At 40.9% G+C, this 26,168-nt stretch overlaps 3 protein-coding genes across 9 annotated transcripts in view; 2 read left to right on the top strand and 1 right to left on the bottom strand.

Annotated features, from left to right (window-relative positions):
- The first annotated feature begins 51 nt into the window (after positions 1-51).
- LOC136436595 (myotubularin-related protein 6-like) lies at positions 52-11,500 on the top strand. 2 transcript variants are annotated; one of them, XM_066430684.1, is made up of 16 exons: positions 64-162; positions 1,782-1,844; positions 2,690-2,806; positions 3,798-3,960; positions 4,557-4,714; positions 5,255-5,383; positions 5,606-5,740; positions 6,063-6,195; positions 6,471-6,580; positions 6,859-6,984; positions 7,287-7,336; positions 7,547-7,747; positions 8,064-8,198; positions 8,708-8,834; positions 8,987-9,463; positions 9,858-11,500. In XM_066430684.1, the coding sequence occupies exons 1-16, from the start codon at positions 139-141 to the stop codon at positions 9,999-10,001; spliced, it is 2,292 nt and encodes a 763-aa protein (XP_066286781.1). In that variant the 5' UTR covers positions 64-138; the 3' UTR covers positions 10,002-11,500. The 2 variants fall into 2 exon arrangements, with proteins under 2 accessions (XP_066286782.1, XP_066286781.1); XM_066430685.1 differs by lacking the exon at positions 1,782-1,844 and having other exon boundaries at positions 52-162.
- Positions 11,501-12,134: 634 nt separating this feature from the next.
- The window catches only part of LOC136436603 (probable protein phosphatase 2C T23F11.1), a 16,142-nt gene continuing 2,108 nt past the window's right edge, over positions 12,135-26,168 (bottom strand). For 2 of the 6 annotated variants that reach the window (XM_066430719.1, XM_066430718.1), the window contains exons 2-9: positions 18,772-18,960; positions 18,233-18,298; positions 17,967-18,032; positions 16,764-16,837; positions 16,321-16,462; positions 14,707-14,790; positions 14,176-14,321; positions 12,135-13,853 (exon numbers count right to left, since the gene is read on the bottom strand). In XM_066430719.1, coding sequence (XP_066286816.1) covers positions 13,656-13,853; positions 14,176-14,321; positions 14,707-14,790; positions 16,321-16,462; positions 16,764-16,837; positions 17,967-18,032; positions 18,233-18,298; positions 18,772-18,958 — 963 coding nt within the window. In that variant the 5' untranslated portion in view covers positions 18,959-18,960 and the 3' untranslated portion in view covers positions 12,135-13,655. Of the gene's footprint in view, positions 13,854-14,175; positions 14,322-14,706; positions 14,791-16,320; positions 16,463-16,763; positions 16,838-17,966; positions 18,033-18,232; positions 18,299-18,771; positions 18,961-20,801; positions 20,914-21,239; positions 21,426-24,922; positions 24,946-26,168 lie in introns of those variants that run through there. The other 4 variants (XM_066430720.1, XM_066430717.1, XM_066430715.1 and 1 more) reach the window with 4 other exon arrangements.
- Positions 22,476-26,168, top strand: part of LOC136436612 (small integral membrane protein 20-like) — a 19,160-nt gene continuing 15,467 nt past the window's right edge. Inside the window, exon 1 of the transcript XR_010756059.1 lies at positions 22,476-22,496. The gene's annotated coding sequence lies outside the window, so the exon portion shown is untranslated. The remainder of the gene's footprint in view (positions 22,497-26,168) is intronic.

The following is a 26,168-nucleotide window of genomic DNA, read 5'->3' as shown; positions in this document are numbered from 1 at the left end:
TAAATTCACTGATAAGCAAACTGACAAAGTAAAACTTGCGACACTTTAATCCAAAAACCGCCATGTTGCTACAGTGCATGATGGGATGCGGGAACACCTGCCCCGGATGTGTCATGGCGGTCGAGTGAAAAAAAGAAGATGGAGCACATACGAACTCCCAAGGTTTGTGCCGTTATCTCGCCAACACAACCTTCTTTGTCTTCAGTACCCAGTCTGTATGTTCACACATAGTCTGTAGAGTCTGCGTGTAAACTTTTGTGCTCTTGTGTGTTGAAACAATAGTGTTAGTAGCTGTTAAAGTTGATGTGGTTTATGTGGTGTTGTCATCTTCCGGTATGTTCCCTGGCACGACCCGGCATTATGACCCAGGAATCAACCCGAGTTTTCTCATTATTTACGAACAATGATGACGGAATCTCTTGTGCGGGGTTAATACAACAGCTGACATCAAAAGCAGGTTTCCTGCAAGTGCTATAAACTGTCACCTGTGTCCAACTGTTGCCTTACTTCCGTTTCAATATTTGCTATAATTTCAAAGAGTCGGGTTTAGATGCGAAGTCTCGTGACATGCCATGACATCATGCTGTTGAGATGTGCACTAAAGCAGCTTACGTATACAATCAGAGATGTTGTGTACTCTAGTTTTGTTGACACTGTTGTGTCGCACCGTCTGTCAAAATAGGGGTGTGGGTGATTTAAAAGGGTTGCATCATCATTATGGTAATCAGTGATGGCACCTATCACTGTTGTCCCAGGAGGGGGCGGGGTTGTACCTGTAGTCAGGGGGTGTGGCTCTGGGTGGAGGCTACCTCAACTGGCAGATACATGATGTATACATCAGGTGTTGTCATGAAAGTACATATAGCTTCTTCTTCTTGTTTCGTGCGCCACTTCATAAGTTGAAGGCTCTGTCACAGTGGGGGTTTGGGGTACTTGTGGAGGGGGTAGTCGCTGTGTTTTGTTTTGACATGTTTTGGCTTTAGCGCCTCAAAGGGCAGGTGCGCTACTCCCTGTCCGCCACCCTGTAGCTGGGTGGCGGTGAGTACCCGTAGGAACATGACATTTGTGAAATCTATGATACAGATTCATGATTTATAGCAATTATTGATTACCTCCAGGTGAAAATTGTATAAACACCTGGATGTATATTCCCCAGGGGGTCTTGGTGGGAATCATGTACAGTATAGACATTGGTGAGGAATGGTTAGGACTTTGATGTGCAATGACTGGCTGACCTTGAAAACTGAGCACTCCTTATATTGGAGGAAAACCATAAAGTAATTTCTGTACAAAAATTCAATTCTATCTAAGTTTGATAAAATTTTACTTGTCTTTATTTGTGTTGATTTAACTACACGCACAGTCTTCCACCAATCATAGCCTTACCTTTAGACCATTATGATACAATTGTTTTCCTCAATTTATCTTTTTGTTATTTTGACTTTGACTTATTGTCATTAAAGTTTAAACTTGTTTTTGTTGTCTTCTTACTTATTTTGTCATTTTACTTGTCATACTTATCATAGATGGCTGTAACACCATTTGCAATTTTGTTGTTCTTCTAAGTTTTTATTTTTTACCATTAAGTAGAATTTATACAAAATTTATCATCTGCTTCTTTATTTAAAGTTATAGATGTAATGCTGCTGTCTTTTGGAAACAGTTTAGTGCACCTATTGGTCACTAAAAATGTATGCTACCTGTAGTTGAACCTGCTTTTCCCAGGCAGCCAAAATTTGTGACATCAAACTACTGACCGCTTCCTCACCTTTCTGTTTCAGGGGTCGAATAATAAGGGTGCACAAAAGCCCCATGCACCGCCTGATTTTTTCATGCCAGTCCAGGTAAATTTGCAGAACAGGAGTCAGTGCACTGGGTGCATGGGAATCATGAAAAAGGGGAAGGAAATAGCTTACCTGTGCTTGATGATGCAGTTGTCACTGTTAATTTGCAAAACAGGGTGGATCAGAGCACTGGGCCCAATCCTTGCTTCATGCTTATGCTGAAAGATGCTGCTTACTAACACACTGACCACAGTGATTTCATACCTTGCACCGCATTAAAAAAGGTGCAGAAAAAGCAATTAATAACAAATATGTTTGACAGCTTAATACCTCCTTGCAATTCACAATGATAAATGCATCATTCATGAATGGAACTTAATGCAATGTACTTTTTCTGTCCTTCAGTCTTTAGTATCTACAACTGTCCAATCAGCTGTGTCCAATACTATTACTAGTAAATCATTACTCTATTACTTTTGTGGTCCAGCTGCTGCAGTTGTTTTAGCTCTTTCCGCCATATCTGTATGAGAACAAACTGGATTTCAAAAATAATTCCCTGTAGTACAGCTTGGTTATCTGATCTTCACATATTCTCTAAATGTCGTACACCTCAAAATGGCATGGGTAATAATGATATACACAATGTACTTCCTGATACCTTTTCTTCTTCTTCTTCTTTACTGCTTAGCCTCATATCTGAGATTATCAGCAGTTGCGCATGGGTTAAATACAACACAAGTGTCCGGAACAAGTAAACGAAGGGAAAATAAAGGAGAGGCACTAGGAACATAAACAACTGAATTTGAAGGTTATTTTTACCATCTCCACAGTGCCCTGTCTTGCTGTGCAGAATATATAACCTTTTTGAAAACAGTGAAGACCCTTTTATTCCATGTACCCTGTAGGTAGAGAATGTCCGGCTACAGGACCGGTTCAACACCAGGAAACCAGCCATTGGGACTCTCTATCTCACTGCCACCCACCTCATCTTCGTCGACCCCAACAGTAAGAGGGAAACATGGGTAAGTCCAGTGAAGAGAGGGGATGTTTAAGAAAAGCTTCCTTGTCACCAGCATACTTTTAGTATGTAATAATGATTAACAACAGCTACTTTAGTGTGCTAAAGGTTAACCATGATGCAAACACACACAGCCACTGTACAAAATTAATTACTTTATTGCATGATCATCAACTGTAACTACATGCATCAACCACCACCATATAAGATGTCCTTGAAATTAGTAACAGTAAATTTTAGCGTAGGCAGAGCTGGAAAGACAACAATCATTCTGGTTTTTGTACCTGCCTGACTGATGGATAATTTCTTACATAATGTTTTGCTCAAGAAACTAAGTTGTGTTTTTTTCAACTAGAAAACTATGATCTGATCTGGGGTGAAATATTGTTGACATAATTCTATCCGTCCTTGAAAGAAGATTGTTTCATATGCATAATTCATCAAAACATCCTAGTCACGCAACCAACATTCCTGTTGTTTATCTGACCTTGAATGCTCCCACTAACTGCTACAGTATGCAGCCACCGGTCATAATTATAATTTATATAAACAGGAATGCAGTGGCTAATCATTTACACCTTCTGTTTTCAGATGCCATTTATTACATAGAACTAGAAGACAAACTTTAAGACTTTGTAGAGCCTAGATTTTTTGTTCCATGATTGTTTTATCCTTTATCATATGAAAATTCTATAGCCTGACATATGCAACTGTTCAAATTAGATTAGGGACGAGAAAATTAATATTTTATATGTAACATACAGTAAGTCACAGACTTTTGTTCCATGTACACACAAATCATTACTGACTAGCTCTTTAGTTGTTGTTCATCCAAGTAGAAATTCTGAATGAATTCGAGAATATATTTGATAACCTGTGTACAAATGGTACTACATGTACATACAAGTTGTATGAAATAAAACTCTGAATGTATCACAAAAAGGTGAAATTTATTTAAGCTCACTGAACCCCTATAATGTCTGATGGCTTCCCAGGTCCTCCACATGCACATAGACTCCGTGGAGAAACTGCCGTTAACCACTGTAGGGTCTCCACTCCTTATCCGCTGCAAGACTTTCCAAACTGTCACCTTCGTCATTGCTAAGGAGAGGGAATGTCATGACATCTTTGAATCCTTAATTATGTTATCCAAACCAGGTCAGAATCTTTGCCATATTTGTTACCTTCTATTAGATGAAATGTGCCTGGGCTTTGGAAATATTGTAAACTTTGATGTATTTATCACATGATTTCTATGAAGCAATCAAGGGCTCACATGACTCATAAACCATATATATTGTGTAGAAATGTTTCTATAAAGATACTTTTGGCTTGCTGGCACTTGAATATGTTTTGTGTACAATACCCTTCTAAATTTCTGTATGTTCCATTCTATACACATGTACAATGTAGCACATATAAAATCAATCAATCAAAGTTTATTCACAACAAATGTAACGGGTACAATGTATGGCAAGTTCGTAAGTAGTACAAAATGTCAAGACATATATATGTCTTTGCTTATTAACAATACTAATTGATTCTACGAAACTTAAGTCTAAGCACTACGGTATCCAATAAGAATAATACAGAATACATATATGGAAGTATATTACATGATACACAGGAAACATCAATTGTTTGCGTCAGAGATTAATCGATTTCTTTTTAGAATAGAGGTAGATATGTATTGGCCTATATGTACAAGGAAATTGCGTCAGGACATGACATAAGATTGCATCCTTTTTTCCCAGCATCCATTACGGAGCTGTATGCATTCCAGTACAACCCCCAGGCCACCCTTCTGGACCACGAGGACGGCTGGAACTACTTCAGTCTGGAGGCGGAGTTCTCCCGACAGGGACTCCCCAACAACAGATGGGCCCAGTCTCCCATCAACAAGGACTACCAGGTAGCCTCCACCAGGCCTTCCTACAGATGTATGGGTCATAGAATTTGGCAAAAAAGGAAATAACTGGCCAGTAGAATCAGTCCTTAGGGAGGTTCAATATTTTGCCTGAGGGGCAATTGAAGCCCTCTGGTTGCCAAACTTCCCTGGCAAATATTCTCCCTATAGCTGGCATAGTTAGTCTGGTAGAGACTAGGGTGGTGGGCACATACTAGTAAATAGCCTCTGTTTCAGTCTAGCAGCTGGTCTAGAGGTATACATGACAACCCTATATGACTTCAAACAAGATTATGATTTATATGTTAAGCTTTGGAGACTGACAATAACTTGAGTAGAATGAAGACAGCTGTAGCTAATCACTAGTTGGTGCAGTTCATATTCTTATGAATCAGGTGTGAAGCTATCCATTTATCTCAGGAACTATGAGAAAGAGCCAGTAGTATAGCTCAGCAAAAGTTATTTTGTACATAAAATAGCAGCTCATGCTGTATTCTTTTCTCCTATCTGACACAACCTTAAGATTTTTTATTTTTGTGTCCCCAGATCTGTGACACGTACCCACGGACCCTGTTCGTACCCGCCGGTGCCACCACCCCCATACTGCTGGGGAGTTCCAAGTTCAGGAGCAGGGGCAGGCTACCTGTCCTGTCATACTATCACAAAGACAACCATGTGAGTGAAGTAACAACACAGTACTGAGCAATGGTGATGTGCAACTACTGGTGTTCACACTAGGCCACATAAACATATATTCTGTTGATATCCTTTTTGAACTCCAAATCTGATGCTTAAGTGTTGAAACAATTTCAGTTCAAAATACTAAATGTAGTGAAGTTACTGTAGTTAATGTGGTGATTGGTGCAGTGACAGTCCTGTTGCCATGGTGTCTCCCAGGCAACCATCTGCAGGTGCAGCCAGCCTCTGTCTGGGTTCAGTGCCAGGTGTCTGGAGGATGAACAGATGCTGCAAGCCATCATGAGGGCTAACCCCAACTGTAACTTCATGTATGTGGTGGACACAAGACCCAAGGTCAGCTCTCTGCAGATCACAGCATTTTCACCCTCATTACCCCTGCATTCACAGATTGGAAAGCTTATTGCCATGTGAGAAGAGTTACAAACTTAGGAGGCTATTTACCTTCATACTGTCATAATCTATGCCAGTTGGACTGATATAAAATGTGTACAAGCCCTACCACTGGAACCTATAGAGTCCTGAGAAGTGCTTTGGAGTAATATTTTTCTGCTTTGTCTGGTTTCCATGAAAGACAGTGCATAGAGAATCTTATATTGTTCTGTTTAGTTCCTTTCCCAATAAAGTAACTAACAATGAAATAACCCGTCTCTTCCAGATCAATGCCATGGCAAACAAGGCGGCTGGGAAGGGCTATGAGAGCACCGACTTCTACTCCAACATCCGCTTCCAGTTCCTGGGGATCGAGAACATCCATATCATGAGAAACAGTCTGAACAAGCTCATAGAGGGTAAGGCTCAACTCTGAACTCAATACCTTTCCCCCTAAATCAATGCTGAAATAGATGCTAGATCTTATCGTTAATCATAAATATTCTCAATCCCTAACCTCAGGTTGTTGTTTATGAAACATCAAACTTAACCAAAACATGGGCTGCGCCTTTTCTTCTCTTTGTGAGAAGTCTATGGTCTTGTTTTATGTGATATACAGCACATAATTTCAGATGACTTGAGTCTTGAGTTCTACATAGTCCAGTTCTGATGACAGAAATCTTGTCCTCTGCAGTGTGTGACCTGAAGAATCCGTCTGTTGGAGACTTCCTGAGTGGACTGGAGAACAGCAGCTGGCTCAAGCACATCAAGGCCATCATGGACACCTCCCTCTTCATAGCAAAGGTAATGCATGTACAAACTGTTGTTAACCTTCTCCTGGCTAACTTTCACTGAAAATCGGTTTGTGGTTGAGGCGTAGCTGATCTAAGGTTAAAACAGTACTTGTGCCCTGTCTGTGCCTTACACAGGAACACACATTGGACACAAATGTGTGTTCCTTACCTGTGCCCTGTGCGTGCCTTACCTGTGCCCTGTGTGTGCCTTACTTGTGCCCTGTGTGTACCTTACTTGTGCCCTCTGTGTGCCTAACTTGTGCCTTACCTGTGCTCTGTTCCCTCCAGGCAGTGGTTGATGACCATGCCAGTGTGCTGGTCCACTGTTCTGACGGCTGGGATAGAACAGCGCAGACCTGCTCTTTGGCTGGCGTGTTCCTAGACCCCTACTACAGGACTCTGCAAGGCTTTCAGGTTTGTGTCAACTACATTTTGTTCATTGTCTTACATACCACAGAAGGATCGTGGGAGAGAAGGTTCAGTGCAAAAGGGGAAAAATAGGGAAAAAGGAAAGATGACAAGAAAAAGAAAAAAGAGGTTAAAGATGAATTATCACAAAATATTCACTTGACGGAAAAATATATGATCACTTTCACAACTCCCTCAATCCTTCATAGGTATGGTCCATTCTGAGATGTTTTGCTTTTAATTCTGACATTTAAAGGTAACCACACCATGTTTGCTTACTCACATGCGTGTTACCCACTTGTTCACAGGCACTGATTGAAAAGGAGTGGCTTGACTTTGGGCACAAATTCACAGATAGGTATGAGTCTTTACCGTTAAACTGATAGATGTTTAATCCTTCTTCATGCTGTATGTGTTGGATTTGTTGATACCTTCCTCGCCCATATATTTGAGGTTACCATTTGTCTGTTACACTTGAATTGTAAAGAGGTCTCTTACACAATGTTTGTTTAATCTAATTGATGTTATGTAACAGTACTTACAGAACAAAACTCCCTCTGTCCCCCAGACTTGGACTGACAGCAGTAGAAGAGAAAGAGGTGTCTCCAGTCTTCACACAGTTTGTGGAGTGTGTTTGGCAGCTGACGCAGCAGTTCCCGTGTGCGTTCCAGTTTAACGAGAGCTTCCTCCTGACGCTGCACGACCACGCCTACTCCTGTCAGTTTGGCACCTTCCTGGGCAACTGTCAGAGGGAACGGGAGGAGCTCAGGTCACTAGCGCTTTATTCTCTTCCTCAGATTCTGGAAATGATTTGGTTGCTGTGTGATTGCCCACAGAGGGCATATCATGGTAATCTATTTGCCAATGGGAAGTTTTATAAAATGCTCTTTTTGGGGCTTTTTATTAGAATTATGACATATGACCTCATTTTGTACGATACTGGCCATTGTGGCTTCTTAGTTTGTGATGACTTGCTACTTGTGTGCGAGTACTGCCTTGTACTGTTGTCCATCTGTCTTTGGGAGCAAGACGTACAATAATGTACTACATGTAGTTGATTCCCTGTTTGACCCTTCACACTACAGCCTGAGCTCTAAAACCTACTCCCTGTGGGGCTTCATGAGGAAGAACATGAGTGACTATGTCAACCCGCTGTACCGAAGGGAACATCCTGTCACTAAGGGCATCCTCTTTCCCAACACCGCACCTCAGAACTTCAAGTAGGTCCACAGTCTTACTGACTTCTCCATGCAAAACTTTGCAAGGGTTGACTTCCTTTCTATATTTTCTACAGATGATATTTTTGACTGCATTCCTCACCATGCAAAATTTACCCATTGAAGGTTGATGAAGATTGTTTTCCAAAGAAAAATGTCTTGATATCAGTGACAGTGAAGATTTTTCCCTAATCAGCCTAAATCCCCTCATACTCAAAATGTATGTGCAAGTGAAGAGCAAAGAAATAGAAACCTGAAACAAAGATATATTAGGATGCCAAAATAAATAAGCACAGATCTCACTTAGTGTTACTGACGAAAGGTAGTGGATGTTACCTGAAACGTCTGACTGTTTCCAAAATCATGTCCAGTTGCTTGAGTAACTTTATTTTGGTAAAAAGAAAACACAGTGTTTACAGACATGGAGATTCTCGTTCACATGATAAGCGATTTTAGCTGAAGGTTTTGAAAGCAGTTGATTCTGACATACTGTACATGTGTGTTGTGTGCAGGTTCTGGCGTGGCATGTACAACAGGTACGAGAGTGGTGTCCACCCCAGGGAGTCTGTAACCGACACCGTCAGTGCAATGAAGGACCATTCAGCCTCCCTGGAGGACCATGTCAGGCTGCTGGAAAAGGTTACTTATGTCTTTCAAATATGAATGAATAACCTGTAGCAAAATTAGTAGCAATCTATTAGCAAAATTCATTGCTATACAATTTCCTTTGATACCTTAGCTAAAAGATTCTGTAACCCACTGTCTAAATCATCCTGTTTTCCATGTTACAGAGAATAGCTGGTGTTAAGAAGCTGCTAGGTAAAGACACGGTGCTGTCGCCTGACCAGCAAGCGAAGGGTGACATCAATCCTGACGCCGCGGTTAACACCCCTGTGCCGACCGAAGACGGCCCTAGTGAAGACAATGGAGCTAACGCTGCATCTGATGCAAGTAGTGAGTCTGGGATTGAAGATGTTCAATCTCCTGTCAATGGGGACAGTGCAAGCACAGAGGAAAATGAAGAAAAGAATGACACTTTGAACAGTACCAATGACCTTGTTGAGGAGGCTGAAGCAAGCGAAGGTCAAGAGGTTCCCGAGACAAATGTCAAGGTGGAGAATTCGCCGTCGGCAGGAGCGGGTGATTCCATGGACGTGTCGCTGAACCGGCTGTCGCTGGAGATGGACTCGGTGGCGCTGGAGTGGAAAGCCTTTAGGAACATCCGCCAGTGTTCGTGTGAAACCCCACTGGACGCTTTTAACAAGAAAGTAAGAAATCCGTCTTTGTGTGTGATGTTTAGAAGTGTCTCGTTCAATTGGAAACTCTGTGATTGATAGAAAATGAAATGTGCAGAATGATCGCCAACTGCTGATGTGCATGAATAAGTCCGTGGTCAAGTGTGAAAAATAGGATCTTTACAATGCTATAGGTTAGCAATCTCCTTACTATGACTGTTTTGAGCACCATTTGTGCTAGGTACAAGGTTAGCCAGCATAAGAATGGTTAAGACCAACTTTTGTAATGATTTTGAAAATTGGATTTCGAAGGCCTGATGTTATTTTGGTACTGGTACATTAGTTTTTGGTAACATATCTCAAGTGAAGTTACATTTGTAAAGTTTACAGTTCAGATTTTAAGATTTGTCATTATCTCCTTTTCCAGTACCACTGCTGGCGATGCGGCGATATCTTCTGTACCCGATGTATTGACAAACAGACACCTATTCCCGGGCACTACTCACAACGACCAGTCCCTGTCTGCAGAACGTGTTACAAGCACCTTAAACTGGAGAGCACACTCTCATAACTCTCACCAACACCCACAACGCTGAGAACTTCCCTGCAAGTTGTTAAAATGTGATGTGGTAGTCTAAAGGTTGGATTTACAACACAGCTGGTTTTTAGTATTCTGCTTTAAGAAACACAGCCCAGGATTTGAAATGGCTCTTGAATGCTAGAGGCTTTTTTACTATGCATTTGAAAGGACTAAATTCCTTATCTAAGAATTGGAAACATGCAAATGTTCTTCAGCCTGCTCTGCAAATGAGTCAATTAACACAGACTTAATGTGCACTATGGAAACAGATATCATGCATTTGTAACTTTGATAAAGTTTCCTCATTCAGAGCCATTTCAAATTTTTTAATGGGTGTCACTTGAAGTTTTGATGGTGTAGTCAGATGCGTAAAGCCTGCATGTATAAGCAGAGATGGTAGCAGCACTGAAAAGTTGAAATGTTTCTGACTTGTTGATGTCAGGCTTCTAATTTTTTTGTTAAACATTTCACATAAAATATTATTGATGGCTTCTCCTGTCTATTATGTTGTCTGGGAAAAATATTTCATTGAAACTTGAAAAAAATGCAACAGGAACTGGACATTATAGTTGCAACTGGTGGTTTCAGCTGCCTTTGCTCTATCAAGATTATGAATCATCTTATCAGATAAGAGAGTAAAAGAGGGACATTATCATACATTTGGCAATTGAGCTCTAGCATGTAATAAATTCTTCTTAGATAAGATATGTTATGTTTAGATGAATTTCTTCCCATGTAAAACATCAATTGAATGGAACATGCCTTTGATAATTGTTACAGATATCCACATTATGTACAAGAGTTTGATTTGAATATTGATTTAACAGAATATTGAGAACAGAAGTTGAATTTATTTATAAAACAATAGTGAAGTGTGTCTTCTTGGTGGGATATTGGGTTCTGAATGGCTCTCAGCTGCTAGAGTCCATGTAAATACAAGGAACTTCGGAGAGAGGCTGCCTGGTTCAACCAGAGCGTGAAGTTTCTCCATCTTGTCTTCCGTAATTTTGACACGTTTAGCTTTGTGTTGTGCATGATTTTGCAAAGTAAGCATTTGAAAGCCATGTGTAAGAGGTGCCCTCTCCAAGGTCTGACTTTGACCATCATACACAGCCAAGAGACATAACCTGAAGAGTATACCTATGTACACAGTTACTGATATTTCAATTTTGCAGTAAACACACTCCATTGATTCACGAGATTCTTACATGTGCAAAGGCTAGATTTGATGTCACATTGACTTGTATGCTGAAGTGAGGTCTGCATGTTTAAACAATTAGTGCAATCCATGCAATGCAAATAGGTTAACACATTGTTCTCTATTTATTTTCCAGGATTACAATGATAGCCCTGTGCTGAATATATGTGTATGATGTGTTGTGTTTGTAATTAGAGGTAAACCATTCTACATTACACGTACATGTACTATACACGTTGTCAGCTGTGATGAAGCAGGTGTAAAAAGTAAATAAACAAGATGTGCTATCATACCCTTTTCAGGATTTTGCCTGATTTGTATTTAGGTTAGGTGATAGGCAACTGCTGAATAGTTTGCATTAGGATTACTTGTTAAGCTGACACTATGACAATGATCCTGCCAAAGCTCCCAAAATGTCTTTGATCTGGAATGATTGCTGCTGTGACCATATTTGCTGAACACTACCCATTTGCAGGTAAACACGCCTGTCCCTGATGCAGAACACCCTCCAGACACATGTTAACACGCCTGTCCCTGGTGCTGAACACTACCCACACACAAGCAAACATTCCTGTCCCTGAACACCATCCACACCCAAGTAAACATGCCTGTCCCTGGTGCTTAACACTCCACACACACATAAACATGCGGTTTTCAGACTAAAAGGCCTGACCGTGAGACCTTTCGAATGAGCCCAAGTTTGGCCCATTTGAAGACACTTGAAAAATATCTTTTTACAGATTTATATGTTCCTTATGATTTGCACATTGATATGCAAAGTCCGCTTCTGGTTATCATACATTTAAGTCGATCCACTGTTTTAATTTCCTATTATTATGATGAGACGTCAGTCAAACACAGTATCACTGTTCTACTCTACTGTTCTTGTCTGCAGTCACCAGTATGGAGAAAACAAATAGCACAGCTGGAGATTTCATAGATTTATTTCTCTACAACAGTACAGGAAATTTTCCACCTAAAACTCTGGAATTCTTTGACAGTTGCAAGGAAAGCCTTCATAAAACAAAACACCTTTGCCATAGCAGGATTAATACACATATTAACAGACTGATTTAAATGATAGCTAAATTTGCAACTTGAAAGTTGAGACAGGATCTTGGTTATAAGTAAACAACAACAATCTTCTATCATAGAATCTTTTTTTAGCTCCACAACAAATTCAGGTATCACAGCATAAATGGAGCTTGTACAACAAACTATTGACAGCACAAATGTGTAATGGTTTTGGAGATCAGAAAACTGAGTGAGTTGCCTTTTGTTGCAGTACAGAATTCAACTGATAGAGGGCACAATTAGCTGTTACGGCTGATGCCTGGTATGCTTCTGCAAGCAAAAATACATTTCAAGCAGGTTACATACTCGCAACAATGTACATATGTACTTAAGTAAAGGTTTCACATATGAGAAAATTTGTTGGAAGACTGACAACCTGTTAAAGTCATTTCTCTTTCACTCAGAGGCTGTTAAAAACCCCAGAGGCTTGAACTTTAGCTACGAAAAAAACTTGGACTCAAAACCTGGAATTTCTTACCGGTTACAAGGAAAACATCCTTAATGTATGGTTTCCAATTTGGAGCTACCCTCTTCACCAGTACTATCTATTATATCTACATCACGAATGGACATGTGGCATATATTGTAGACTTTGAAGGTGTTCACTTGCACTTCTTCCTTTTTTGTCATTCCAATGTCCTCGTAAGCCATCATTTCAGTTAAACTGTTAACTACATTCATTCTACCACCAAAGTAGACTTCAAAATATCCAAAAAGGCTTTGCAAGTCATGGTGCTTTAAGTTCATCTCTACGTCAGCATATAACCAAGCATCTATCATTACAATGGAATGCAACACTACACTACCTTACATTGCAGAGAAATTCTGTGTTGAACAAGTACAAAACATCATTTTGAACACAATGAAACCCCTCAGTGGTAGAAGCCTCCCTAGTTGCAGTTTTGTGACCAGCACAAATTGGTCATTCTACCTGTTGAAACCACAGTGATGGTTGCCTTTACATTGCCTGTCCCATCACACCATAACAGGCACCGATTGGCAGACTCCATCCCAAAATCTTTGGTCTCCTTTTCCTAATATGGGTATAAACCTATGTACAAAGGTTGCTAGTGCAGGGCAACCAACATCCTACTGTGTCAACTCCCAAACAGTTATCCCTGGAACCATACAATGCACCAAACCTTGGAGCCAAACACACAGGTATGAATAATACAATTGCCTTCAAAACTGCTATGCTTCAATCTTTCCTGTTGGTTGTAACCCTTTTTATAATCTTTTAAGTGGTTTAGCACCCACAAGTTCAATGTACCAACAACTCTTAGAGAAAGAGAATTTCCTCGGACGTGTAAGTGATGTCAAACGGTTACCAAACAAATGAACCGCTCCCTATCTACCGCGCCTATCTAGGTCTTCTATCTGAGGTCTGCAAATCCTGCACCGTTTTCTGGACTGGACGGAACTGCCATACTGGGCAAGGCACACTTCTCGGCTAGTTCGTCGTACGACTTTCCTTGCAGCAGAGTTACGATGATGACAGTCATGTTGTCGCAGCCCAGTCCCCCCATCTGGCAGTCCGGTGCCAAACATCTGTTGATCAGTTCTTCACAAATCTGAACAGGGAAGAAACAAACAAAAATGTACAGAATTCTATAAAACCAACAGCATACTTTGTATAGTGCTTCATAACCCTACCTCTGGGCCTGAAGGTCAATCATGGCCAGTTCTTGCTTACTAAGGCCACCATGCCACCAAATTGCAATCGCACTGGGATCTCGCTGTGACCTAAATTGAATTTGTATAACCCTTGACTTCATGATTGGAATCTCATGTAAAATGTAGAAGTATTATTGACAAGACAACACACAGCTTGCATGCTACATACAGCAAAACTTTGCCTCTCAATTCCTGCCTTCACCCCTCCTGATTTCTCACCTCAGGTGGCTCCATTTTCTGGGCTATTCTGGTCCTGATGAAGTCCACCACCTCCTGGTTGGACATGACGTCCCAGATCCCGTCGCACGCCAGCACCAGGAACTCGTGATCCGCCGTCAGGTCCTCCACCACCACGTCTGGGAATGCTGGGCGGACGCACGGCAACATGTCGTTATTACATGGCTCAAAGATAATGAGCAAGCTGATTGGTCAAGAGACTACCAGAGCCCCAGGATTAAATACATGACTCTCCATACTTGTAGTTCGACTTACACATTTCACAACATACAAATTTGTTTCTCATTTCAAGCTGTTTTGTAAGTGACGGAAATGGACAAGATCAAATTCTCAGACATTTATTTGAAGCTCATGATAAGAAAGCCCATGCATTATCTGCATAGAGAAACCAATTTACCAAAACCAGTATTTCACTGATTCTCCTTGGCACAGCCTAAATCACCATAAAGAAGCACATGTCAAAACCTATATACATGTAGTACTGTAGACGTCGTGTCTAGAAACCATACTCACCCGTGACTATCTGTTCCTCTGCTTTCTTCTTGTCATTCTGCTTGAAAACGAAATCCCCCAGAGCTCTGGACAGGGCAAGGTTACCTGTGGGCATTACACAATATGCCATTAAGCACTAAACCATGCAGAACCTTGTCACTACTTTAGACTTAGAAAGATACTGACAATCTACAAGTATATTTACAGGTCTAAACAGGGCATGGAGACAGCCCTGAGACTAAACTCGTTATACATGTAAGCAGTGTTCTCGCCAGCCTGAAATTTTTACCCGTCATTTCAATTTTCCTGTCGGGAAGAACATATCGAGCGCCGAAGGCGCGAGGCGTCGCGCCGGAGGCGTGACCATCCTAGGGGGGTCCGGGGGTATTCTCCCCCGGAAAATTTTGGAATCTAGACCCTCTGAAACGCTATTTACTGCATTTTGAGGGGCAAATTTCTTGGTAGAATAAGCTTAGTTTAATGACATCTCTTTCGGTGAAAAATTACACAAGGGTTTCAGGCTTAATTTTGGGGGGAGGCGTGCCGTCGATCATCGCGGTAAGATCGAATGTTCACACACAAGCTACATTTCTATGTTGTATAAAATCGGCAAAGAAAAGAAAATCAAGCACAACAAAACTTTATTACGTATCTACGTCCTACAAAAAATACAGACAGAATAAGTCGGCAAAATAAAAATTTTTCAACACTTGTCCCGTATGCTCCCTGTATTTATTGAACATAATGAGAAATTTGACACCCTACTTTGAGAAAGAACGCCATAAAGACGTCCATTTTTTTCTCCCATGTTTTCCACGGTTAATTTCTCCGGTAACTGCACTGAATGTCTTCAAAAGTTGTCGATTCAAGCCTTCAAACAGCCGCTTCGTCGTGCGATCCTTGCGATCCCCGCCATTCCTCTAACATCTCGCAAATTCACGCTTAGCTGAAATCACGCGAGTAGCGAGACTCGCATGTCATTGGTCGGTATTTCTTGACGCGACGGAGACGACGCACTGTGATTGGTGGAATAGAATATCTGACGCCTGTTTACCATTTCTTACGGGAAGAAAGCGCATTCAACTCAGCCGCCGCGGCTTGAAACTTTAATAATGTTTTACAGATTACAGAAAGCCTGATAGCTATAGGAATATTTCTGAATTTTTAGGCTTCTTTGATAACAATAACTGACGGTGAACCGAGAGGGACAAAACAGAAATAAACGTCAGCCCGATGCGACCAGCAAAGCTGTGGGGAGGGCGGCGCATGACGCCGAGTTTTCGGCGGCCACCAAATACTAGTATCCACCACGGCGCTCTTTGTGTGGCTGGGGTTGTCGCCGGCGGGCATTAGAAATGATCTAGATCGCCCTCGTCGCGATTTTCCGGTGATCCTCTGGAGTTTTTGCAAAATTCTAAACTCTGTCTAAATATCTTTACATACCTATTTTTGTCCATTAAAAATGACGGGTTGGGCAAAAATTTTGTCCGTCATGAGCGACAAAAACCCGTCAAATGACGGGAGGACGGGCGCTGGCGAGAACACTGCATGTAAGAGTGATATTTGTTGCCTGGTGAAAGAGAGATGAGAGTTACAGGAGAAAAGGTAAGAAAGTAAAACACTTGTTGGACTTACCGTTAACCCTGTTGAACTCCACCCATCCCCCTGCAGCGATGATTCTCTTGGTCTCCCCCTCGTTACTGGGCTTGTGGTCGAAGGACAGCTGTTGGACCTTCCCGCGCACACTCGCTATCGATCTGGAGTCTCCCACATTACCCTGTCAGACAAACGGTAAATGTTATCAATAAAACAAACTAGCTTCCGTTGCACTAATGACCCACGTGCAACATTACTGTGGATTGCCAGCATGGTTCCAAAAGTCGACTTGTTCATTTGTAAACAGGATATATATAGAAATTTCTGACAGATTGTTTCTGATGACTAAGGTTCTTTCAATGCTTTTCCAATCAGTTACACCTACATTTATCATTACTACAAATGTTACTGTCAGCTTGATAAACATTTCACATGAAAAGATTCAACACTTTTTAAGACAATCAAACATCAAAAGTACTTACACAAAAGATTTTGTTATTCTTCAGTAAAACTGTGACAGCAGTGGAACCTGCTAGTTCATCCCTCATCGACTCATCTGGAACAAACAACATGAAGAGGTGAGGAACGTGGTAGGAAGAAAGGAAAGGGATAATCATGCACAAAAATACACTAGTGGGCTTCCCCAAAAATGCAGGACAACAGAAAACAAAACAGTTGACCCCAAAGCAAACATTTACAATAACACTTGCACACGCACACAAAACACACACCACGATCTCTACCGGTCCATCCCTAAGTCAACAATAACAAAGACTGTGTAACCAATCAGTTTCCCATTTACAGACTCATTGGGCAAACAGTAAGGCAAACACACCCATAGATCTGCATTATTAGATAATGTGAAAAACAAACAAGAAACCATTACTGCTCAACTATCTGTTAAATTGGTAATTGTACATGTATGTTACTGTCTGTAGCAGAAGTGGCTATTGAAACCACTAGCAGGGACGCTAACCACAGACTAGTTGAGTTTCTGGCACCGAGCCAAGTGAAATGCCAATGACAATTAGTGGAGTCATCTATGAAACAGGCATCCCTGCAAATCTCGGTCCTTAGAGGATGTTAATTGCACCAGCTAACCTGCTACTTGTGCTATTGGGATGAACAGTTGGGGCCAGCTAATGCATTATAGATGTGAAAGGGAATTTGAGGGAAACTAAGGTAAGACGGATTTCAAGAAGAATGGTCCAAACTAAGATGTTGCAAACAGCCTTCTGTCACCTTCTCACCTTCAGTAAGCTACCCCTCTAAATTCTTGTTCTGGCATCCCCTGCTGCCAACTTGATATACAGCCAAAAGTGCCAAAGCTTGCAAGTGTAATTTGTACAGGAGAATAAAATGGAGAGTACACTAGCAGATCCAGATATTTTAGCATCATCAATGGTCTTCTTCAGTTGACATGCTTACTCACTGTCGGGGTTATGCCACCCCTTATCAATGGTATTATAAAGGAAAGTTGAAATATCTATGTTGTCTGCAGCCTTTTGACATCTACGGGCCAAAGAGTATGCCTAAACTAATATCTAAGGCTAATACAACAAAAGATGTCCAAGTTTCACAAACCACAACGGACATTCACCACAATACTGAGGAACAAGATAGCTGTCAAATTAGAGACAATGAAGTATATCTGATGGTCACAAAAGAAAAATCACTGCACTTACCATTTCTCATATCTGTGTCCACCTCAAGGAAGCCTCCTCTCATGGCATCTTCCACTTTACCTACTTCTGGAAACAAAAGATAGAATCATTTTAGAGAATTGGAAGTCACACTGCAACATTGTTGAAAAACAATGAGACAGATTGTGCAGCATTTTCAGCTGTTCTCAGAAACGGATGGCTCTATAATTCTGTTCGTCCCAGGATATCAATAAGATGGAGAATATAAGTACAAGACAGAAGGACAGAACTAGACTTGAATGACTTACTGTATGATGGATGCTTGACTATCTTCTTGTGCAGATGTGATCCAGCATACTGTGCTACTTTGGCCCCTGTGAAACAGCACAAACATGTAATATACATTATGATTATGGATCACAAATGACCTGGGCTAACAATGTCCCAGAGAATACACTATACATAAGTACGATACATACTGATTAAGAAAGCACAGATATGCCTGTCACTAAAGTTTAAGGTAATATACTTGAGTGAACATAATAAACATTTTGTAGAATTCTTCTTCTTTACATTTCCAGGGGTTGGAGGAGTCTAGACAGTACATAGATTTGATTTACAAGGTTGACCAAAGTCTCAAGGATATTTTATCAAGACCTAAACCTTCCAAATCATATCTTCGTCTTATCATATTTAGCCTTCACTGTCTGCTGTAGACAATGTTCAAAAATGTCTAGCTACTTGCTGTTTCCCAAACACAGCTTCATGATGACAATGTTTGTTTTTTCTGCACCACTTGTTACCTATACACAGCCCAACTGGCATGCCACATGAAAAACCTTCTCACCTCCATGTCCGTCATAAACAGCGAAGAAAGCAGCGTCTTTGTCTTCGGGAAGTGAGAGGATGTGCGTGTGCGCGTCCTCCATGTTTATCCTCCACCCCTGCATGCATGATGACCCCACCATCACCATACTGTTGGCGGCACTACTCGTCTCCTTGGCTGTCACCGGCTCCGATAATGTTTGCCCCATGTCTGCGGAAACAGCAGAGAAAACTACAGTCAGCGAGACAGAGTACTGTGTACATGTACAGTTATCAAGTGTTTCCACGCCTGCTTGATTTTCACACTCCCATCCCCTGCTACTGTCTTGATGTCTGAACAACCAATTTGGGTGATTTCAACCCTCCAGTGCACAAAAGGCCTTATGTACAAAAAAATGTAGGAAACTTACCTTAAAAAGAATTATATATCTACATTCAAAATTACTTCTTCCTTCAAACACACATATAGTTATATGCTCCTTACCTAATCAGTTTGTCCCTTAGGACACTAAAGGTTAAAATATCGGTTCCAATTCAATCCAATGAAGTCCCATGTTGAGTGATGTTTGAAACATTGGTCATTATACTGCCAGAATAATTGCAAGTCTGTGCACTAAATGTTTAGGGATTTCTGTTGCTGTGATCCCTAGCCTTTAATCTTCACAACCCTGCGGTTCAATCATCTCCATCTCCATAATTGCTTGGAGACATCCTATCAAGTCAACCTTCTTAAATTGCCTGGTACGCCTACAGAATCTTTCATGGGCACAGGGGAAGCATGGAATAACATCTAGAAAGCAATCATATACAATGTGCTGGTTTTGCACTGAAATTATCAAGATTTAAGTACAAGGAGCAATAAGATGAATGTAGCGTCCTCATGTAAGTCTAGATTAGGATGTAATGAAGATAAGCTCTGAATGATAGCTGATGAACAAGGCCGATAACATGTTCCTGGCTATTATCAGTTGATGCCTGTGGATGATTGATTGATTGACTTCTATCTATATCTATATGATTTCCAGTCATTAAACAACACAAATGTTTTAGCCATCAGTTTCAACCAGATGACTCTTGACTGTTGAAAAGCTAGCTACATTTAAAATACAATCTTGAAGAAAAAACTCATGTTTGCAGATCAACGAAATAAGCAGTTAAGCCTCTGTCTTAAAATTTTAACACAATGGCTAAAAAAAGGAGATTATAACTGCCTTGCTACATTGTATAATCTACAAATGTACAGTTTGCTCATATTAATTACACTGAGGCTAAAATCACATCGGAATTGTTACAAAACAGCAAATATTTCTAAATTATGAAATCTATTGCAGTTATATGATATCATCTGCTGCTTCATAGTCTTTCCATTTGGATGTCTATGAAATGGACTATCATGATGAGAGAAAATCTATACACAAGTGCGCTGAAGCAATCAATGGGGAACAGTTTACAATGTTACTGATATAGCAGCCTACGGCTATAGCTGCCATTGAGAGGTTCAACAACCCATTAAATCCTGTTTGAAGAGAATGGCCGAGCATTTCCTGGTGTAGAGAGGACTTTTCACAAATCACAACCATTGCTACTCTGACCTTGAATGTGGGTCTTCCAAGTGCCACTCACTGATTAGAAACACTCTTAATGGCAGAACTCAGTGATTGAATTTGGGTGAAGCGGGTTTTCTCATCAGTACAGTTTGTTTACATATAATTATAAACTGATCTGATGGCTGTCAGTCTGTCATTCGATGACAATGACATTGAACAGGATCCCCCTAAAGGTTAGCCTTGCATCAGCCAGTATACTATCTACGCAGAAGGGCGCATTGAGCGACAACAAAAGGAAAATTGAACCATGCATATAGCAAGAGGAAACAGTACAAGGTAATAAACTGGAAATAAAACAAAACCATTCAAATATTACTACGCATTTCAGGCTGAAAAATGACATGTACCAAGTTTGAACATTTTCATGCAATACTAAGCCCCATCCCGAATCCGCACCATTACTACTGATATGACACTGATATCAGCATTCTTTAGATAGTCTTACCACAACGACGCTTCCTGGACCTTCTCGTGAACACAAAGATACCAGATAACCACAGATATTGGCAGCATAGCGACCGGAACACTCCCGAATGCACCATCACCCTAAACATGCGAGAAACTACACTCACTTACTGGCGAAGCACTAGAATGAGTCAGATCTCTACCTACGCTGTACCAAATATATGGATACGATATCAGTTCTAAGAAATCTCAACTTTACATAAAAATTGTTTTAAAAGGGTACTGAGCATGGATGCCATTGTACAAATTTGTATTAGCTATGTCATATCAACTTGATATGACATAACTAATACAAATTTGTACAATGGCATCCATGCTCAGTACCCTTTTCAACGTTATACAGTCCCAAAACTGGCGAGTGGCTCCTAAACAGTGCATCATGGTCATGTGTAAGAAAGAAAGGAAGGACGGTACATACATAGCATGGCTCGGTATGATCCATGGCAGTAGTTATAAAACCGAAGAGACGACAGGAAAGCATCATCATAATGCTGAACAGGTTCAAGAGCGACAGGCGGCATGACTAGGCTGGCTTGGGCTGGTTCTACAGCTGGTCTCACACAAAGCTTTGGTCTCGTCTTTGTTAACGGTTGGACTGAACCTTAGGCAGTGTTTTATAGGGGAGATTGTAGGGTGGGACTTCATGACGGCCCTGTCCCACCCTACAACACACATTCTGCTTACCTCCAAATAAGGGGGCTGTGTCCCAACAGAGGGGACAGATTTGTCTGTGACGTTATGGCCCAAAGAAAACTTCTTACGTCACACGGGGGTGTTCCCAGAACCATACCAGTAACGTAACCCTCTCTCCATACCAGAGGCGGATGAATTTCACATCATATCCTCAATGAGCTATTTTCAGCTGTTACTGGAAAAATCTAGTTATAAACTTGGCAATGACCGGGCATCAAGGGCTTTAAATAGCACACATGTGGCTGCGCAACTGATACAGTCTCAAATACATCTAAGCGAGATACACGTACAGCTAACATTGTCTCGTCCTGATGAAATTAGACTGTCTGTGTCCACAGGAAGACAGTAATGAATGAACTGTAGGTGTGAGTGTCAGTCATACCACAAATACACATCTGGCTCCATACGTCCTGATTCTATACTTGTCTGGATGCTGGATGAATATTCTTGTACAACACCATGTATTCTGCTGTGACTGCAACACTCTTAGGTTGCGTGATGATATAACTCGGCATCCAGTCTGTCGTTGTTAAGCCGGGCGCTCTTCGGGGGAGAAGGCACTTTCCAACAACGAGGTAATCTGTGGCACCCAGTAGTAGTTTTACATGGTAGGCAAACAATATTACCCAGGTGGCATAGAGCCCTGCCTGCCTAAAACAAACCTTGGCCGAAGATAGCCCGGTCTAACGACGATGACCTGGATGCCAGGCGAGTTTAGTGATAATGGAGAGCAAATATAATAACATACAATGCTCTTTCTTCAGTTTATCTTGGGTCATGAACATAGTTTTGTGAGCAGTCATCACATGTTGAAAAGCTTGGCTGGAAAGTTGTGGTAAAAGTGCAGAAAACAAGTCTGGAATAAACGATTACTAAACTATTCAGCAGAAGATTAGACAAGTATCTCAATGCAAATATCCAATTTTCTCCCCACTCTGCAGTTATCCATCTTCAGGTAATCCCTGTCGCCTCCAGCCCACAGGTAAGTATGTCCCCCCTGGTGCTGCTACCATGCAACAACATCTCTCAGGTTTTAGTTTTAATCTGCTCATACATCAACATGTCAGCAGTGGTCTTTACTGGAAAAGTCATAAGCCTATTGCTGGTACATTGGTAAGGTGTCCAGAGCTGTCAATTAGGTGGAAAATACAGATCTGAGAGTTGAGGACAGTTTCACAGGAAAGCCTCAATGTTGTTTTCTTGACCTTGTCCCATCTTCATCTTAAGGGTCTGGGGGCTAGGTTTGCCTTCAGCACCAGAATCTTCCATCCTTTCTTGTCCTACACCCTAGCTCTGCATGCAGTCTGCTGGTGACATGCCTATCCAGTCCCTGATGTCGTCTCCCCATCTTCTGTGTGGCCTCCCTCCACCTTTCTTTGTTGCTAAATAATGCTTTCAGGAACTAGACACTGATCTTATATATATATTCATGCCACAGTTCATCATGAAAATTTATAAACACCATGTGACCCTGAAGATGAGGATGTCTGGGGTACAACATTTCCAGAGACCCACTTTCCAGAGAAAACCCATCTGGACTCGTTCTACTCCAGTCCGGAAATGAATTAGAAACTGGATTTGACACGATGCAATTTGTCCCCAAACCCATCTAGTGTTGTAACTACAATAGAGAGCACCCCAAAGCCACCTGTGTGCCAATATTGAAAGCAAAGCTAGAAAAAGGACACAAAGGAGAGAGCTTCATGTAAAACAAGTGCAATCAACACAGAATGAAGTACTGTACCATACTACAAATGATGGATTATCCTGCATAACCAAATGTTTTCCTACAGCTTACAATGTGTTTAACAGTCAACTTACAGAAAAATGCCCGGTAGCGAGGTAGCATGTACATGTCTGCAGTTATAACTCACGCAAAGAGTTCAACTCATGGTTCAGAACCCTTCAACAGGCAGACTTCATGAACATCATCAGTTACAAGTACCCGCCTAACACTGCAAACAGGTACAAAACAAAACAGAACAAGCTCGCTACCCCCCACGCATCCAGAAATAACCATTTTTGGAGGGGTTTCATAGTAGTTTTCTTTCATGCAAATTAACAATATAAGGATTCGAAAAGCTTAAAACCAAAATATCCTCATAGCTTCATGCCTGCCATATTGTTCAATCCCAATAATCAAATGGTACGTTTATCTACAACCAATTTTACCTCTTCTTTTAAAAAGTTGAGGTCCCCATTGTAAAATGAAACCGTCCACATTACCAGACCTTATCCCTTGTGAAAGTGTAAACGTGTCTTCTTCAGTCTGTCTTTCATTGGCTTTGACCTGTGAACCAAATGCATTTTGTTTTGAATAGCCTGGTAACAATAACTATTCTAGTCTTACAACCCGCATGACATCAAGCCTCCTCAGTAACATCATTACGAACCACCTCCGCCAGCCGCCAAACAAAGAATCGTGGCACCAACGGACACTCGATAGCCACTCCTTGAGTGATACAAAATTTACACAGTATACTGTAACACTGATGCTTATACAACAAAGTTATCTTTGTGGAAGAAGCAAAGGGTTTATTACTTTGGACGCCATACTCATGTTGCAGTGGGCGCCTGGCAATGCACAGACAGCATTATAGGGATTATTGGGTAACGTTGTGGAGAGGCTATTCTGACTGATCGCTGTTGTCTATAACAAATCTGTTCATATGCATACAACTACTATACAGATATGAATAACTGATAGATACACTTGTGGTTTATACAGTTGTCTATTCTACACCTTTGGGTCAGCTCAAACATGTATGGTTACATCACTACATTAGCATGAAATGACATAATGTATACAATATCAGCAGACAAATTCTACAGTTACTTTTTAAAAGTGTGGTTTCATACTTCCTTACAGTTACAGCAAGAAAAGACTCATGATACATGTAGCACTTGTAGTCTGGAAAGATATACTGTAACACAGTATTCATTGTGCTATTATTTATTATTAAATACATATTTGTAGCTTAAAATGTGTGCATTACAAAGTTGCCCTTACATTAAAGCCCTTAGGAAGAGGTGCAACAGTTATATCAGTGACGTCCTGATTTGTAGTGTACAGGAAAAGACCACTACACTTTTGTATTCCCCCTCTGGCAGCCTCAAGGTTGTTTCAACAAACATTTGACATAAATCACTCAGACACACAATGCAAGAACTGACAACTGCACAATGTAGAGTAGTCAAGGAGGCTGGAAGCACAACCTCACAGGCTTGCTCCAACAGGAGAGGGCCATGTTACCTAGATATCATCTCTAATTAACCTATCCTTCAACACAGAGGTACTGATAAGGCATTTCCCTTTGTTCGTACTCAAAGTACCCAACCTTCTGAACATAAAAATGGTATCGCTATTACAAAGAATGGTAATATAAATAAAATAAAACACAGCCCTACCTCCTCTTCCCACTTGTTGCAATTCCAGGTGACTCTTTCCTATCTTGATGTGTGCAAAATCACACAGACCCCTTCAATATCATCGAATATGCATGTCAACCTTGTGCAGTACCATTCCAACCTGCGGCTGTCTGAAAACATGACAGCTTCTAAAGCTGGGCCTCTAATATGGAGTGACTTGTCAACACAAGCTTTGTGGTCACAGGTCAAATATCTCCACATGACAGGAATAACTTGTCCACCCTTCAGCAGTGCCATGGTAAGTGTGCACACTGATAGGCACGTGATTGCTATGGCATAGCTCGTATGGGACCATAGCGGAAAACTCATAGGAAAGACAGTCAAATCTATTGCAAGTCTTCCTTGACACCATGAACAAGAAAGATTCTATTCTCGATTTATCATAGGAAATTCTAACTGTTATCATCAGTAAGATATACAGATTAACAGTGCTGTCTTCAGCCCACATCTTAATGAAGAGATTGAACTGGACATCCCTATGGGCCTCTAACCATGTCATCATGTTTGAACAGTACAAAATACTCAGGTTCAAGGCTGTACTGCTTCCTTTCACAGCGACCCGTGTTCTTTGAAGTGGAAAGTCCTGTGTGCATTACTGCAGATGCTGGAAATTCCTTCCCAAGTGTCATGTATGAATGTTCAAATGGTGTGGTTACGATCTAGGCCACCTGAATATTTTGATGCCTATCTACACGTACATGCAATTGTAAACGACAAAATTTGCCTGTACGTATCTGCCAAATCAGTGATTTTCAAAACCAAGTGCTTGGAGACAAAAATACAGAAATATCAATATCAGACACATCTCTCTCATCTTCTTGCATAATAATGATCAATTAGATGCTATTCTGGCAAAAGGACTTACTGGCGCCAAAGCTAATAATTGTTGTGGACAGATAAACTGTTTTGGATTCATGACAAGAGTTTTGAGAAATAGGCCGCTATGGCAGGTTATCTGATGCATAAATGTTGCTGCAAAGGTAACAGTACATTTCAGAACTACAGCAGGTGTTTGTGACAAAATTTTAGAGCTACACGTACAGTAGAGGTATTCGTTTTTTCTTCAAAACTATTATATTATGCATACATTGTAACTTGGAGAATTTTCATACTTTCTAAGAAGTAAACTGTAATTATAGAAATTATGTAACATGATTTAGATCAGTTTTCTTCTCAAAACGAGTGAAACAGCATTTTCATTCTAAAAATAGATATCTGCATGCTA

The sequence above is a fragment of the Branchiostoma lanceolatum genome, chromosome 6 (assembly GCF_035083965.1).
Source record: "Branchiostoma lanceolatum isolate klBraLanc5 chromosome 6, klBraLanc5.hap2, whole genome shotgun sequence".
Taxonomy (NCBI): domain Eukaryota; kingdom Metazoa; phylum Chordata; class Leptocardii; order Amphioxiformes; family Branchiostomatidae; genus Branchiostoma; species Branchiostoma lanceolatum.
The sequence above is the reverse complement of the archived record's forward strand: the minus strand, read 5'-3'. Positions and strand labels throughout refer to the sequence as shown.